The 16,755-nt window shown below is 23.8% G+C and overlaps 4 protein-coding genes across 4 annotated transcripts; 3 read left to right on the top strand and 1 right to left on the bottom strand.

Annotated features, from left to right (window-relative positions):
* Positions 1–1,107: 1,107 nt before the first annotated feature.
* Positions 1,108–7,208, bottom strand: PCHAS_0924000 (conserved Plasmodium protein, unknown function; the record flags this gene model as incomplete). Its single annotated transcript, XM_738405.2, has 4 exons — positions 1,108–1,650; positions 1,862–2,119; positions 2,217–2,374; positions 2,486–7,208. 4 exons carry the CDS (start codon positions 7,206–7,208, stop codon positions 1,108–1,110), a joined length of 5,682 nt encoding a protein of 1,893 aa, XP_743498.2.
* Positions 7,209–8,893: 1,685 nt separating this feature from the next.
* PCHAS_0923900 (conserved Plasmodium protein, unknown function) lies at positions 8,894–10,475 on the top strand (the record flags this gene model as incomplete). The annotated part of the gene is made up of 3 exons (XM_016798159.1): positions 8,894–9,049; positions 9,166–9,210; positions 9,417–10,475. The coding sequence occupies 3 exons, from the start codon at positions 8,894–8,896 to the stop codon at positions 10,473–10,475; spliced, it is 1,260 nt and encodes a 419-aa protein (XP_016655403.1).
* A 1,008-nt stretch (positions 10,476–11,483) lies between these two features.
* On the top strand, positions 11,484–13,886 carry PCHAS_0923800 (TFIIS central domain-containing protein, putative; the record flags this gene model as incomplete). The annotated part of the gene is made up of 1 exon (XM_016798158.1): positions 11,484–13,886. The coding sequence occupies one exon, from the start codon at positions 11,484–11,486 to the stop codon at positions 13,884–13,886; it is 2,403 nt and encodes an 800-aa protein (XP_016655402.1).
* A 683-nt stretch (positions 13,887–14,569) lies between these two features.
* Positions 14,570–16,309, top strand: PCHAS_0923700 (conserved Plasmodium protein, unknown function; the record flags this gene model as incomplete). The annotated part of the gene is made up of 3 exons (XM_016798157.1): positions 14,570–15,635; positions 15,726–15,818; positions 16,074–16,309. 3 exons carry the CDS (start codon positions 14,570–14,572, stop codon positions 16,307–16,309), a joined length of 1,395 nt encoding a protein of 464 aa, XP_016655401.1.
* Between the last annotated feature and the right edge of the window lie 446 nt (positions 16,310–16,755).

Genomic DNA, 16,755 nt, shown 5'->3' with positions numbered 1-16,755 from the left:
ACGAATATGCGAACAAATATACACAGAATGAGCATACATGTGCTCATATAAAAGTATAAATAAAAAATTAGGTACAAATTACATGATTGTTCATGTAAAAAAAGATACATTTAGCTAGCTATTTTTTTAATACCCCATTTTATAATTTCATAAAATGGAACCTACGTATGTGCACACATTAGGCAACATTAAAATATTTTTTTTTTTAACTTAGTAGCTAGCTAATTTAAAAAATACGAAATAAATTATGACATGGTCATATAATATACATTATATGTGAATTTAATTTTTTCCTTTTTCTTATAGTATACTTTTAAAAAGTTCCCAACATCATCAGTCATATGGAACATGAAAACTAAATAAAGTTCTCTTAATAACTTCAAAAGATTTTCTCTCGATTCATCTTTTCCAAAAGTTTGTAATTCTAACAATTTTCTTAATTCATATATTTTTTCTTTTATATCCATTAAAAAAAACACAAGGATAAAAAACAAAAACAAACACAAAAACAAAAGTTATTAAATTAAAATGCAGTGAAGTAAAACAGGGAAGTAATGATAAAATTAAAGCTGTTCATATAGTCGTATATACACACATTATATATAAACATTTTATTTCATTAATATAAATAATCCTTTATTTTTGCTTAATTGAATTTATTTTACAAATATTATGCAGTAATACATATATTTTTTTTTTTGCAATGCATTCATTATTATAGGGTATAAACAATGCTGCAAATAAAGGGGCTATTTTTTCCCTCCCTTTGTACGCATTATTTTTTTTGCTATATATAATGCATCAAAATGTATGCATAACATAATTTATCCTATATGCTTATTTTTTTAAGCAACAAAATGTATAATATTTTATATTCAACAAAAAGGATTTCCTTTTTTTTTTTTTTTTTTTATCATGTGCACAATCCCAATTATGTACTATACTTTTTTTTTCATTACACAAATAATACAGCATATGTAGTTACAAATTTTTGTAAATCTTCTTTAGTAATAATTTTTTGAAGAAATTGGTATTTATTTGTTCGTTCCCTTGTTTTCATTTTATTTTATATTTATTTGTTTATTGTAGTTTATTTGTTATACATTATTATGCTGCCAAACTTTCATTGCCTTGTGCTTGTTCTTCCTCCTGATTACCATTTTCCCTCTCTATATATAAGCATGTTTTTTTGTCTGCATCCTTTTTCTCATCACATGAAAAGGATTTATCTTCTTTTTGGCCATCCTCTGTGGACATGCATATTTTTTTTCTTTCAATAAAAAGCTTATCGAATTCCTTTTCATCAAATAATTGAGAGGAAAGTCTAATTCGGAAGTTTTTCTTCTCAAGGGTATTCATATCTGATTTCATTTTATTTATATTAGCATTTGACATATTATCTGTCATTTCATTTGGATCTTTATTTACATTATTAAAAATATTGTTTATGTTAGTATTGTTTGGATCATCTTTATTTGCAATATTTTTTTCATTTAACTCCCATAATTCTTTCCATTTTTCTTTCCTTTTTTTTTCTTCATCGAGCCAAAAGTTTTCGAAATTTTTAAAATGAATATTGTATGACTTGTTAAATGTTACAAATAATTTTTCTTTGCATTTCATTAGTATTTGTCCATAGCCTTTGCATCCCTACAATAAGATCGTAGAAAATAAACAAAAATATGAAAACGATAAAAATGGAAATATCATCATGAATAGGCTAATACAAATATGCAGACAGACGAATGGGCATTTCCCAAACTACCCAATGACAGTTTGGAAAGTATATATTCAAAAAGTCAAACAAATGGAATAAGTAATAATTTACAAAGACGATTAAAAAATGTATTTTATTGCGTACCTTCAAAAATTCCTCAAAGGATTTCTTCTTATTTTCATTTAAAAATTCAGATAATATTTTTTCTACTTTTCTCATAGATGAAAAGTATTTTTTATTTGTTTTTTCTTTAATACTTATTAAGGTATTTTTTTTTAATTCATCAAATTCGATGAGTTCTCTTCTTCTGTTAAGTTCTTCAATCATTTCATCTAATGCCAATGATAGGCAATTGTTGAATGTGTTCTTTTCATTCATCGGGTTATTTAGATAGTAATAAATCTGAATAAAGATAAAAAAAAGATTATCATGAAATGTGTGACACAAAAAATTCATATATGCATGCATACGTGACAAGATTATATCGTGCGTGACAAACCTGTGGAGGGGCTATGGTATTCTCAGAAATGCTGTAAACTTCATTTTTGTACTTATTGTATAATGTATTTTTTTTTTCTAAATAAAAAGCTATTTTTTCTTTATTAAAATTGTTGAAATTCCAAAAGCTGTGAGCATTTTTTATATCTTGCCAATATTCTGTAAAATAAAAAAAAAAAACATAAAAATATGTATACACACATATGGGTAATATTTCCCACAATTTATAATAAATCAAAACGTGGTGAGCATATTGATGTAAAGGACTACCTGAATGGTGGGAGTTTGTTTCCGAATTGATAAGGTTAGCCACAAAGCAAGTGGGAACTACCATTTCATTGTAACTACTATTACAATAAATTTGTTCCTTTTGATCAATAATATTAAATAATAAAAATTGTTCGTCCGTTTCAGATATCATATTATTAATATAATATTTATACATTAAGTCTGCATCATTTTCTTCAAAGTCCATTAGTTTTATTTTATTTTTATGAAAAAAGAAAAGTTCTTTATCATTTATACATTGACTTTCTGTAGTAAGATCTTGTTCTTCTTTTGTAAAAGCAGATATTAAAAAATATAAAGTAACTTTTCTTTTTTCAAAATTTTCCATTATTTGAGAATTATTTAAAATTTGAGTATGCTCATTAATAATAATAACTACATCAAAATTGTTTGCATCATTATTTACAGTCTCAATAATCATATCTATATTTTTTGCAAAAACAATGGAAATATCAGTTAAGGAATGAAGATATAATAACATTTTTATTAACTTTTCTAATTTATCTTCCCCAAAATAACAAATAAGTATTTTCTTTTTTAAAAATGAAATTTTTTTAATAATATTTTTAAGTAAATCAAATTTTTCTGATATATTAAAATCTTTTAAATTAAAGCATTCTTCGTCTAGCAAAAGTAAAGGATGAATACATGTGCTATCTTTATTAGCTTCTTCAACGTTGTCATAAATTATTTTTTGAATTCCGCTCATGTAGGTGATGAGGAAGCATCGCCTAAACTCCCCCCGCTTTTCGCCATCCACAGCACTTGCACCATTTGCAACATTTGCAGCATTTGCGACTTTGGTTTTTTCTCGGTGAAATATGAAAAACTTGGTTATAAAATTTTTCATGATGGCGCTCAAAACCCTTTTGTCTTCTTCATCAACATAGGCTGTCTCAAATTTGTTTGCAATCGAACTGTCGATTGGAATAACACTTAATAAGAATAATGCCAAGATAAAATTCCAATTATCGGGAACATCATTTAGTATAATAATTTTTTTTTGAAAATTTAAAAATCGAAGATCATTTAAAACATTTATTTGATTTAATATATTAAAATGACAAATATCTAATATTATATTTTCACAAGGTATATGTAAAGTTTTAGGAACAAAATCTATACATATAATAAGATTACTATCTAAGCTAGTTACTTTATTTTCAATCATATTTTCTTCATTATTATAAATAGAAATATGCTTGAAAGAATAAAATAAATCTTTCCATTTATTTATATTTAATATAGATGTTATTATTACTAAATTATCATTTTCTTTTAATTTATCTTTAATTATATATGCTACTTTTAATTTACGAGAATTATTTTTTTCACTATTTATAATAAGTAAATAATTCTTTTCATATAAAAATTGGATATATTTTATTGACACATCAAATTGAAATTTTTTCATCTCATGCTCATTTTCTGGTAACTCCTCGTTATACATTTTTATGTAGTCACCAGATTTGTTATCTAAATTGTTAGAGACTTGAGAAGTGGTTTCATCATTTTCGTCAGTTTCAATTTGCTTGTATTCCAAATAGTTAAGATATATATCCATTTTCTTTCTGATATCTGCAAATTTATCTTCAGTAACATTGAAAACCCTTTTTCGGGTTTCATGAGTTTGTTTGATTTGCCTCATGTAGGCATTATAATGATCATTGTATAAATTAAAAAGCTGATTAAACAATGACTTTTTTGCATCGATGAAACTAATTTTACCTTGATGTTTTTCTTCGATACAATTATTATTTATAACATTATAATTATTTTCAAAAAATCGAGTTATAAATATATTATATCTTAATTTTATTTGAGCTTTATATAATAAAACTTTTTTAATTTCCATCAATAATGTCTTATTAATAGTTTCTAATAAATTATTATTTTCAATATTTTTGTAAATGTAATAAAATATATATCTAATATATTTATTTCGATATATTAAATCTCGAACATTTAATATTTCCTTTGATAATATATCTATAAATTGAAAATATTGATATGGTAAATTCTTAATTAAATTAAAACCATAATTTAAATGATCATTATTATTTAATCTATTATTATTTCTCATTGCTTCTAAATAATTAAATATTTCATTATATACTTGATCATAAAAGAAAAAATCAAAAGGCTCAATAATATATTCATAATAATTTATATCAATCATATTTTCTATATTCAGAAAATTCGGATTTAATTTTTCTACAACTTTTTCATTCATTTCAAAATTTATAATATTTTCATTTATGCTATTATTAAGATTTCCTTGATTCAAATTGTTTTCCAACTCTTCATTTTTGACATCGCCATTTTCTTCTTTAACTTCATCACCTTCCGTTTTTATTTCAGTAGGAACTTCATTTGCTTTATCGTCATCACAAACTGTGCTTTCTCTTTGGCCATCCACACTAGCGCATTTTTCACTACTATCCTGTTTGATCTCTTCATTGTCGTCGTTACACATTTTCATTGCAACTTCGCCAGGACAGTCTGCACTCGAAACTTGGGCATGCTCATTCACATTAACTGATTCGTCTTCAGGATGACAATTTTGGAAATTATAATTTGCAATGTCTTGGAAAAGAAAAGCATTCCATTCCATTGGTGAAAAAATACAAATATATTTTAAAATTATAAAATTTATATATACTAATAAATTATGTAAATAATCAACTTTTTTTATTGAATGATTAAAATAAAAATTGTTGATATGTGTTTGTGTTTTTTTTAAAGGTTTATAATATAAATTGGATTTATTTTTTAATAAATTTTCTATATATTTTTTTTTTTCAAAATGGGATGCAATATTTTTTGTAGTTGTATAATTTTCCATTTCGTCTTTTGAACTATCAAAATTTGTTTCATCATATTTATAATCTTTACTTTCTTTTTTATCAAAATTATTATTAAATTGTGTGAACAAATCATTTTTGTATTCCCTATTTTTAACAAAATCCATATATAAATCAACTTGTTTATTAAGTTTTTTTAATTCTGTATCATCAAATAAATATGCTTGTTTATTTTTTATTTTTCCTTTTGCTTTTACTTTTTTCCTTTGTGTATTTTTCATATATTTAAATATATATAACAATGCCCTAACTCGTTTGTCATCCATATTTTTTTTTTTTTTACTAGAATTGTAAAGTAGTTCTAATATATTATAATAATTATTAACATAATTATCAGATTCATCAAAAGGCGCTTGAATATATGCATGAATACTATCATTCATTTCATTCTCTTTAATTGTTGTTATGTTATCTTCATATTTTTCATTTCTTTCTCTTGTTTCATATATTTCATCTATATTTTTAAGATATCTAAAAACAAAATGATTTTTTAAATCTTCTTCACTAATATTTTCTAAAGGGTTTTTCCTAAACCCTTTTCCACCCCCTTTGTTATTTGGATTGGTTATACCCATCCCTCTGTTTAATTGACCTTGCCCTATATTTTCAGCTTTATTAAAAGAATTATGACTGGTCATATTGCTGATATTCGAATTTTGTGTATTATTAAATTGGGGTGACATATAATTATTTCCATTATAATTTTCGTTTTTCCCAATTTTATTTGCATATGTTTGCATATTATTATATAAATTATTTGAATTTTCATTTTTTAAATTTGATATATCATTCGGGTTTTCATTTTTGGTAGTGCCACACCCATCTGCATTATTGCCTGCCGGGGTGATCCCATTTTCTGTATTGTTTATATCATATTCAATATAATTATTATGCATATTATTCATATTATAATTATTATTATTCTTTTTTAAAGTCATTAAATTGTATGTCCCCTTATTATTATCGTTACTACCTCCATTTAGTGTTTCATTTTGATCATATTCCATTTTTCTTTGATTATAATTCAGTGCATCATTAGTAAATGTGTTATTTCCATTTTCATACGAAGCATTACTTTGATTTCCTTCTCTGTTTGGTATATTATATACATCATTTTCATTATTGAAGGTTACATTTTTTTTTTTTTTCAAATTTATATTATAATTAAAATTGTTGTTTTCTTTATACCCATTTTTATCATCATTTATTAAATTATTTCGAAAATTAAGATAATTTTTTGGATCAGAATTTTCATTACCATTTGGTATGCCCCCATGCTGTAAATTCATATCTGATCCTGCATTATTATTCCCTTGGAATTTTACAAAATCTGTTTTTCCATCATGTAATGAAGGATTATAAAAATTGATGCCTTCATTAAAATCGTTTCGATTGTTATTGCCATTTGCTGTAACGTTGTCTATAGAATTATTTTCATTATTCATTTTTCTCATACTTGGATTATTCATATTTTCGTAACCCATATATGCATTATTATTTTGATCAGTATTATTATTTATATATCCTTTATTATTATCAAAATTGTTTCCATACAAATTTGTTTTATCTCTTGAAATGTTACTTTTATTGTCATTATGAATATTATTTATTTGAGAATAGTAAAAGGAGTTATTCGTCCCATTTGGATTATTGTTTGTTTCATTTTCATGACCCATATAGATACCATTTTTACTTCCAAAATTGTTAAAGTTGATTAACGATTCTTTATATTCAGTGTTTGGATTCATTTCTGCATTATAACTATTGCTATTTATTAAATAATTTTGGTTATTTAAATTGTGACCGTCTTGACTTGTGCATTCGTCTTTGCTATCATTCATATTGTGCACATATATACTTATACTTTATTATTTATGCCCACCTTCCAAAGGATTTTTCACAATTTGCCACAATCGGCACACCTTTGCTATATAGTTTGCCTTTGGTTTTGTTGATCTGTTTCACTAAATTGTGTCTGTTCCGCTTTTGTATTATGATCACGACATATATTCGTCAGCAATTCTCATAATTTGCTTTTCTTTTTGTCGTTGGTATACAAAAGGAAACGTTAAAAATACAAGAGCACACAATTAAACTACTTGAGATACAAAGGCTGGCCATAAATCTATTTGTATAGAAAAAAGAAACATGTATTATACCAATAAAATGTTAACTAAATCATAAGGTTGTTTAAAAAAAAATGGAAATTAAAAAGGAATATATATATATATGTATACACCTTGTATGTAGCTATGGTTAAACATAATTCATATCTACATTTCTAAAAGGTTTCTTAAAAAAAGTAACCAATATTTATCATCATTAAATATGTTATTAACAAATGTATTAATGTAAAATGCCATACATATATGTGTATTTTTAAACTTATTCAAAATATTTCCTTTGAATAATCATTGGTTTTTTTAAAAAAAAAAAAATAATAATAAAAAATAATAAAATCAAAATTCAATAGGAAACATAAAAGCATAAAATATACTTTTACATATTTAACAAAATTTTCCCATTTAAATCCGAATTTTATTTTACTATTATTATTAATATTATATGTGGTATTTTTTTATTTTTTCACATTTTTCATATTTTACATGTAAAATGTTATAACCTTACCATCATTGAATATACAGAAAATAAAGGTATGAAAACAATCTAGTTTTTTTTACAATATATAAGGAATAATATTCGTATGTATATATATATAATATATATAATGCATATTATGTATAATAATATATATGGGAACAAAATTTTGAAACTTGAAAATTTTCATTATTGCCTACTGGTTAATATATAGTGGAAAAAATGTAGGGACGTCAATTGGAATTTTTTACTGCAATACATGGTGGATACATTTCTTAAAAAAAATAAATATACTGCATAAATCTTACTAAAATTTTGAATTTAACTAAAAACTAATTACACAACTTTTATAAAGAATTTGTAATTTATCATTTATATATATATCTTTAAAATTTATTTTTTCTTTTATATTATTATTTATATTATTCCTGTTTTTTTTAATACCCAAACCAGGATGGTATATATATAACCTTAATTATTTTGCATAATAATAATATGCACACAATAGAGAAAAATATATAAATATTCTTTTTGTAACTATTTTTTTTTGTCTCATATATTTTTCTTTTACAACTCGGTTTTCCATTTATTTTTCCAAGATTTTAAATTCAAAAAAAAAAAAAAAAAAACATTATATATTATTTGTTTAAACACATTTGTTTAGTAAAGATTTTAAATTAAAAAAAAAAACTACAAAGTTTTATGTGCAATTTTTTTCTAAATTTTGTTTTAAAAAAATGATATTTGAATGTCTATGTTTTTGTTAATTTTTTTGGGGAATTACAACAAATTTCTATAATTATAACTGTCTTTATAATGTCTGTTAATTCGAAAATTTTATATAAAGAAAAAATATTAACCTAATTAACTGATGAAATATTTATTTTTTTTTTTGAAATTTTTTGTTTAATTTGTAACAATTTTCATAATGTGGGACTTAATAAATTATAACGTCAATACAAATAATGAAAATGCTGAAAATGGCGAAAAAAAAAATGATGATGAAAATGTAAAACAAAATGAAACTCTGAATATCAATTTAGTTGAGAATGCAGTTGACATAACGAATACATTGTATGAACAGGTACCCTTTATTTTATGAAAATACACAATTCAAAACTGTCATGTTTTATTTATAAATCATCACCTTTATCGCTATGCGTAGACATGTTATGCTGCTTATTTTTTTGCCATTGTTAGGTGCGCAACAATAATACTGCCTTTTGGAGCATGTTAGGATATGAAGTAAAAAAAAAAAAAAAATTATCAAATAATTTATGCACACTTTGGCTAGCCAAATTGTTAAATATATAAAATGATGTTGTCTCAATGTGGTTACTTTTTTTGAAAAAATATACGACATGGATTGTTCCTTTTTGAATGTGGATAGACAAAAATGTTTTCACCGATATGAATGAAATAATCAAACATAATTTCATTTATTTTTTTAGGAGAATCCAAATCAGATAGAACCCAGTATACAAAATCAAGAGGACGAGCCATACACAGAAACAATACAAGATGAAGGAGACAATAAAAAGGAAAGTAATCACGAACCGATTGATGATACACAAAATGATTCTATAGAAGAAATGGAAAGATTATTAGAAGAAAATGCAAAAGCAAAAATAGAAAAAAAAAAAAAAAAACGTGATAAAAAAACAGAAAAATCGTCAAAAAATAAGTTAGATACAAACAATATATTTGAATCAGATAATGGAATTAACAAATCTCCGTTTTTTAGTGACATCAGTTCGTATGCCAACTACTACACAAGTGGTGATGAGCATGGTGACAATAAAGCAAAACATAATAATGATGGGATTGTCGATAAAGAAAACTCAAATGAATCAAACGAATCAAACAACTCAGAGGATGATGAAAATGATGCAACACCTACTCCTGATGCAGTGTCAAATGATTGGTTTTTTTCAAAAATAAAAGAAATAATAGAACCCAATATAAACCAAGAAACGATAAATCAATTATTAACTAATAATTATAATAGCTTTAGCGAAGCAAATACAGGAATATATGGATTGATAGATAAAGTAATACGCACAAATAATAGTAATACAAATTATGAAAATATGAACTTAATAAATAAACAATCACATCATGGAAATATTTATGATCATTACAATTCTATGGATGTATCACCAAATGATAATTATAATTTTATTAATTATTCTATATACTGTATTAATAAAGAACTATCAGCAAATGTTGAAATGGAGGCTATTAAGATGATGAAAATATATGCACACACATTTAATAAATTTAAAAAAGATATAAATTATAAAGATGATCTATATAAAGACTTATTAAATGAAGCAGAAGAACAATCCACTATTATTTTAAAAAATAATAGAAAAAAAAGAATTTTAAAAATCGATTTTCTTAACTTAGCAAATATGAATAGTGAAAATTATAATAATATAATAGAGTCTCAAAATGTACAGACACCTAAAATCAAGCTAGAAGACATTTTTAAAATCAGCGTAAATTAAGTCATCACGCTTTTTTCCAGCAATGCCAAAACCGCATTCAACATATTCATGAACCCTCCTTACTTTCCAACTGCTCAGCATAAGTAAGCAGTACAAGCATTCGCATTCATGTCTGCCCCTCTCTGTGTTATTATTTTTTCGTAAGTTTTTGTTTTTTTGTATATAACACCAAATAATTTTAATTGAAAATTGTATAAATTAAAAAATATATCATTCCTTTTTACTTTTCTCAAATTTGTGACTACGGAATAGAAAAATGACACAGGATTATATGAACTTGCTTATACGTTGTTACATTAAAAAAAAACTTAAAACATTTGTATTTGTTTATTCTTATAAATATAAACATAATTTGAAATTTTAAAATTGTAATAAAATTATGAAAAAAAAAAAATATATTTTTCTTTCATGATTAATAGGAATAACACTCCTATACTATTTTTATATTTATACAAATTTTTAAATTAAAAAAAAAAAATACATAATATATGCATAACGAAATATTATGCGGACGGGTTTAAAAAATTTGCATTCATTCTTATTTTTATTATATAGGCGTATATTTTTTGTTTAGTAAAATTATACTATATTTAAAATATAAAATAAGTTTGAATTAAAATAAATTTAATAACATATATTTTTATAGTTCTACAATTTAAGCGCATATTTCCTGTAAGTATTTATAATACAATTTGAAAAAAAAAGCAAAATAAAAATATGTAATAAACAAAATAAAGCAAAGCATTTTTACCTTTGCGAAATAATTCGTACGTAAAGTACGTATGGAGAAAGTTGATATAAATCATATGATTAATATATGTATAAAATGGTATTATTATGCTGCTTATTTAAAAACAATAAAATAAATAATGCTTGAAAATATTTCCAACATATTTTTATAATTATCCAAAGGACGCCCCATTGTTTGATTATTTTAAACATTGGTATTTGTTTGATACTTCAAAATATATATATGCATATACTATGCTTATATAGGCGTACATACATATGTACTATGGATTTATGCATATTTCTCAAATGGCCGTTCTAACGAAAAAGGAAAATATTCCCGAATGGGAATCGAATAATTTTAATAAAACGGTTGACTGTGGGATAAATAACTGGTATAGTAATAAGTCAGTACGATTTATGAAAGCCAACTCACATGATGTTTTTATATATTATATAAAAGCTGTAAATATTAACTACATAATTAATTATGTAATTTTGAAAACCATATGGAATATAACCCAAATAAATTTCTCAATAAAATTAAACAATACTAACATTCACACATGCTTACAAAAAGATAAGCAAACAAATATATGTCTTGTATGCCATAATTATATACAAAATAATATAAACAATTTACATTATTATAATCTATTTTTTTCGGAATTTTACAACATTACTAATATATATAATCATAATTTTCATATACATAATGAGTGTTTAAAAAATTTACTTCATTTATATATCTCATTTGTATATTTATACAATATAGCGAAAAACGGTAATTTATTAAATGGGGTTATAGCTAATTCGCTAGATCATGTGAAAATAAAAAAAGCAGAAATATTACCTGCACAGGCAAGGAAAAAAAAAGACATTATTGCCTTCGCTATAATCGGATTTTTAAGTGGTAATAAAAGTAGCCATAAAAGTGAAGAAAATAAGGAAAACAACAACGACAAAAATGATGGCAAAAATGAAACTTGCTCTAACAACGGTAGAGAAAGTAAGAGATCCGGAACCGGGGATGGAAATGGGGGCGAAGGAAATGGAGAAGGAAGTGAAAACGATGAAAATGATGACAACGCGAATGATGATGACAATTCGAGTGATACGGATGAAGAGGAAGATGAACAAAAGAAGGGAAAGAAAGTGGAAAGTCCCAATGCCAATCATAATGCAAAGGATGCAATTTCCAAAAACAAAACAAGAGGAGTACGAAATAAAAAAAAAAAAAAAAAAAGCGAAGACGAAGAAGAATATATTTCTAATTATCAAAATGAAGGTGATGTTCGAAGTATGAAAAGAAAAAGAAAAAAAAAACAACTGGGAGATGGTGAATATATTATTGATGATATGCTTGAATCAAATTATGAAAGTGATGGAGATGAACTTGTTAATGAAAATAATTTGCCAAAAGAAAGTGATGATGAATATTTATATGATCAAGAATTAAAAATATATACAGATGAAGATATTGTAGAAGAAGATCAAATTTTAAAGGATGAGGTTTATAGTGGTGATTCAGAATTTCTGGAAGATGATTATACATCTGGACGTAAAAGAAAAAAAAGAAAAACAAAAAAAACTTTAAAAAAAGAAAAAAAAATTATTATTAAAAATGGAAAAAATATTTCTGATGAAAATAAAACAGCCATTACAACGAATCAAAATATTTCAAATGATAAAAAAATAGCTAGTCAGGTTGAAGAAAAAGGTAATGTACCTTCAACAGTTGAAATGTCAAACATAGTAAGCGAAGAAAATGAAATGATAAGAATTGAACCAGGTGATAAAACAATATATTTAAGCAATGAAGATATGAAAAAGTATGCCAAAGTAATTAACAAAATTAAACAAAGCTTAGATAAAGAAAATATAAAAGTAGATACATATTCTATTAGTAAAAATATTGTAGAAAATGTTATAAGGAAATATAAAAATAAATTAGATATAAAAATGAAATTATTTTCTATTTGTAGTAACTTATTAAGAAATGATAATTCAGAATTGAGAAAAAAAATATTAAATGGAGTTATACATTCTAGTGATTTAGCAAATATGGATGCATCTGATTTAGCTCCTATAAGTTTACAAAATAAAAGAAAAGAACATGAAAAAAAATATTTTTATGAAAGCATTTATTTACGTGAAAATTATATAAATATTAAAAACACTAAAAATAATGAAGAGGAATATTATCAACCTAATATATTATATGATGACAAACTTAAACAAAATGATGAGCACTCTAATAAAAGAAATAATAGCACAAGTAGAAGTCGAAGTAATTCTAGTAATAGAAGCAGTAATGCATCTAATTTTGATAAAATCGATAAAACAAATGAACCTTATAATGATAAAAAAAATGTCTTAATAGAAACTGCTGATAAAAATAATAGTGGCGAAAACAATGAAGCATTTTCTCAACAAATTATTAATAATTTATCAAATGTTAAGGAGAAAAAAAAAAAAAAATCAAAAGATGAAGAAGATGATAATAATACTTATATAATACCCTCAATAGAAAAATATGCCCTTGAAAATACTTATGAAAATTTGAAAGCTGCTTATAAAAATATGCCAAAATATGCTTCTTCCCCTATTTTAACATTTTTAGATAATTCATATAATAGGGTCATTTCAATAATAGAAGCAAGTAAAAATGAAGAATTATAAAATATTATTTAATTCGCGAATTCGTTTTTAATTTTTGCTCATCGTATTCTCATGTTTTTGTCTTTCTTTACATATTCACACGATGTTTATTTTTTCGGAAATTTTCGACAATTTTCGCCCTTTTTTATGTACATGCGCACATCCATGTTTATTACATGAGCCATTTATCAGGGAATCATTTTTCCACTTCTAGATATCCCACATATTTATGATGAAATTCGTAAATATATATGTGGCCTGTACATTTTTTACTATTTGTATATACATTTTTTATACGTCATTGTTAATTTAGGTAACCAATAATTTCTATTTTTTTTTGTCTTATTTATGCACCCCTACACACATAAAATAATTTAACAATATTTTTTTTATAATAATAACTATATTCTTAAAAGCTATACTAAATATATTTTTTATATATTCAATATATATATGCAATATCACATCTACGTATATACAGACATGTATGTAGACATGGATTATTGTGTGAGCAACTAAAATTTGATTTATTATTAAGTTATTGTTGTATTTACCATTATATGTATATTTGGTGAAATAGAAAAAGGGGAGCATTAATTTTTCTTCCTTTTCCTTTTCTTTTTCTTCGTTTTTTTGTCATCCCATTTAGTGTCTATATTTTTGTAAAAGACATTTTTAAGAGTATACGGAATATTTCGTTCTTGATGGACTATGAAAATCAAATTATTTTAAATTCTCAAATTCAAATAAAAAATAAACAGGAAGAAAATGGGATAGAATATGAAGAGATTGGTAAAGTAGGGGGTGAAGAAAATTGTGATCCTCCAATAAATTGGCCTCCCAAAAAATTCGGAAAAATTGTAAATACAACTGCACATCAAGAATCAATAAATGGAAATAAAAATTGTTTAGAAATTGAAAAAAAATTAATAAATAACGAATTTGCAAGTACTGATATATCCAAAGAAAATAACATAACGAATAATGATGCAAAAAAGGAATACATAAATGATTATAGTAATAATGATAATATAGTAAATGATCCCTCCTTTGATATAAGTATCCATGCTATAAATAAAAGCCTAAGCAATGTTAAGAAATACATAAGCAATCTTAAAAAAATTATTAATAATTATTATGAATCAGATTGTGAAAACTTATCTAATGATTTAAAAAGTGAATGCAGTAGCATTGTTAAAACGGTGAGTAATTTTGGAGGAGAATTTTCCGACGAAAAAAATTGCTCCGAGAATATAGACAGAACAAATATTGAATTATTAATTCAAGCTGCAATTAATAAAAAAAAAGACAACAAAAAATTTACAACATTAGATATTATTGATGAATGCTTATCTATAGGAGAAATTTATAATAAAAAAAATAAACAAAAAATTAGCGATATTATTCGTAATATAAATATTGCACCAGATAAACAAAATTTATTATATTCCCAACATTCTGGAGATATAAATTCTAAATTTTGCAGTGTAAGAAACGTGTCACTTTTAAATAACAAAACGAATATTAAAAATTCGCTACATATAAATGAATTAGATTTTCAAAAATGTGCTGAAGATATTTCAAGGTCGTCAAATATTATGTCGACTTTGCATACAGACAAAAGTAATAACAATTCTCTGAATAAACATGGGGAAAAAAATATTGATATGATCCCCGATTCGTTTAACCCTATAAATTATAATTTATCAAAAAATAAAAACGATTTAATTATTGAAAAAAATACAACATCAATTTTACCTGAATATTTATGTACAGGCAAGCTAAAAAAAAATGCACACATTTTTTACAAAATATATACATGCACAAGTCATATAAATTTGCACATTTTCTCTTTTTTAGGCACAAATGAAAAGGATGAAAATTGTAGTGAGTCAACAAAAAAACATTTGAGTTGTCAGCAGTCAGAAATATGTGAAAATTATAAAATTACGGGTAATTATTTAGCGAATTGCTACTACTATAGTTATTCAATTTTTAAAAATGTATTATGCAATTAGACAAAATTTACACTTTTAACAAATAAAGGTAAATAACTTAGGTGGTACTACAAGTTTGATGTTGTTTAATTTAGGCATATTTTTTTTTTTTGAATATTATGCAAATTTTTACCTGACCGTTCAGAATAAAAATTCAAAAAACAACAATAAAATAAAAAAAATACACACATATATAAATCCTATATTTCAGATTATCTGCAAAAAATTAAGAGATTTATGCAAATTGGAAAAGGAGACTTATCATATGATAATACAGGAATGTCTTTAAAAAGAAAAAAAAAAATGGAAACCTTGTTAAAAACTAAAAAAAGAATTAATTATTTTGTATTACATATATTATTATTTTTTTCTTATGTCATATTTGGGTTTTCATTTATATTTATGAAACGAATTATTTATAAAATATTTTTCGATCAAGATTTGTAATACTAATTTTTTTTTTTCGTTCTATTTATTTAACATATTATTTGTGGAATTGTAAGAAATTTTTATAATCAAATTATTCTTAAATAACTTATATCAAACTTATTTACCTAAAATAAACATTTTCAATCTATCATTATTTTATTACACCATTTCTCTCTTATATATATACATACATACTTATGTGTGTATATTTCATATTCTCACTTTTTGTGTAAAAGACATTGAGTTAGCTATTCAGATCAAATAGCTGTATAAAGATTGAGAATGTATACTTATCCATTTTAAAAAAAGAGTTTCATAAAATAGTAGGATATAATGTTTTTAATATAAATTATCGTTTATATTATTAATTTATAATAAAAATATAAATAATATATAAATGAAATTGCGGATCCAAAATATATACCGCATGTCTATAAATATAACGCTATATAAGTATTTATCAT

This window comes from Plasmodium chabaudi (genome assembly GCF_900002335.3).
Source record: "Plasmodium chabaudi chabaudi strain AS genome assembly, chromosome: 9".
In the NCBI taxonomy this organism is placed as follows: Eukaryota; Apicomplexa; class Aconoidasida; order Haemosporida; family Plasmodiidae; genus Plasmodium; species Plasmodium chabaudi.
The sequence above is the reverse complement of the archived record's forward strand: the minus strand, read 5'-3'. Positions and strand labels throughout refer to the sequence as shown.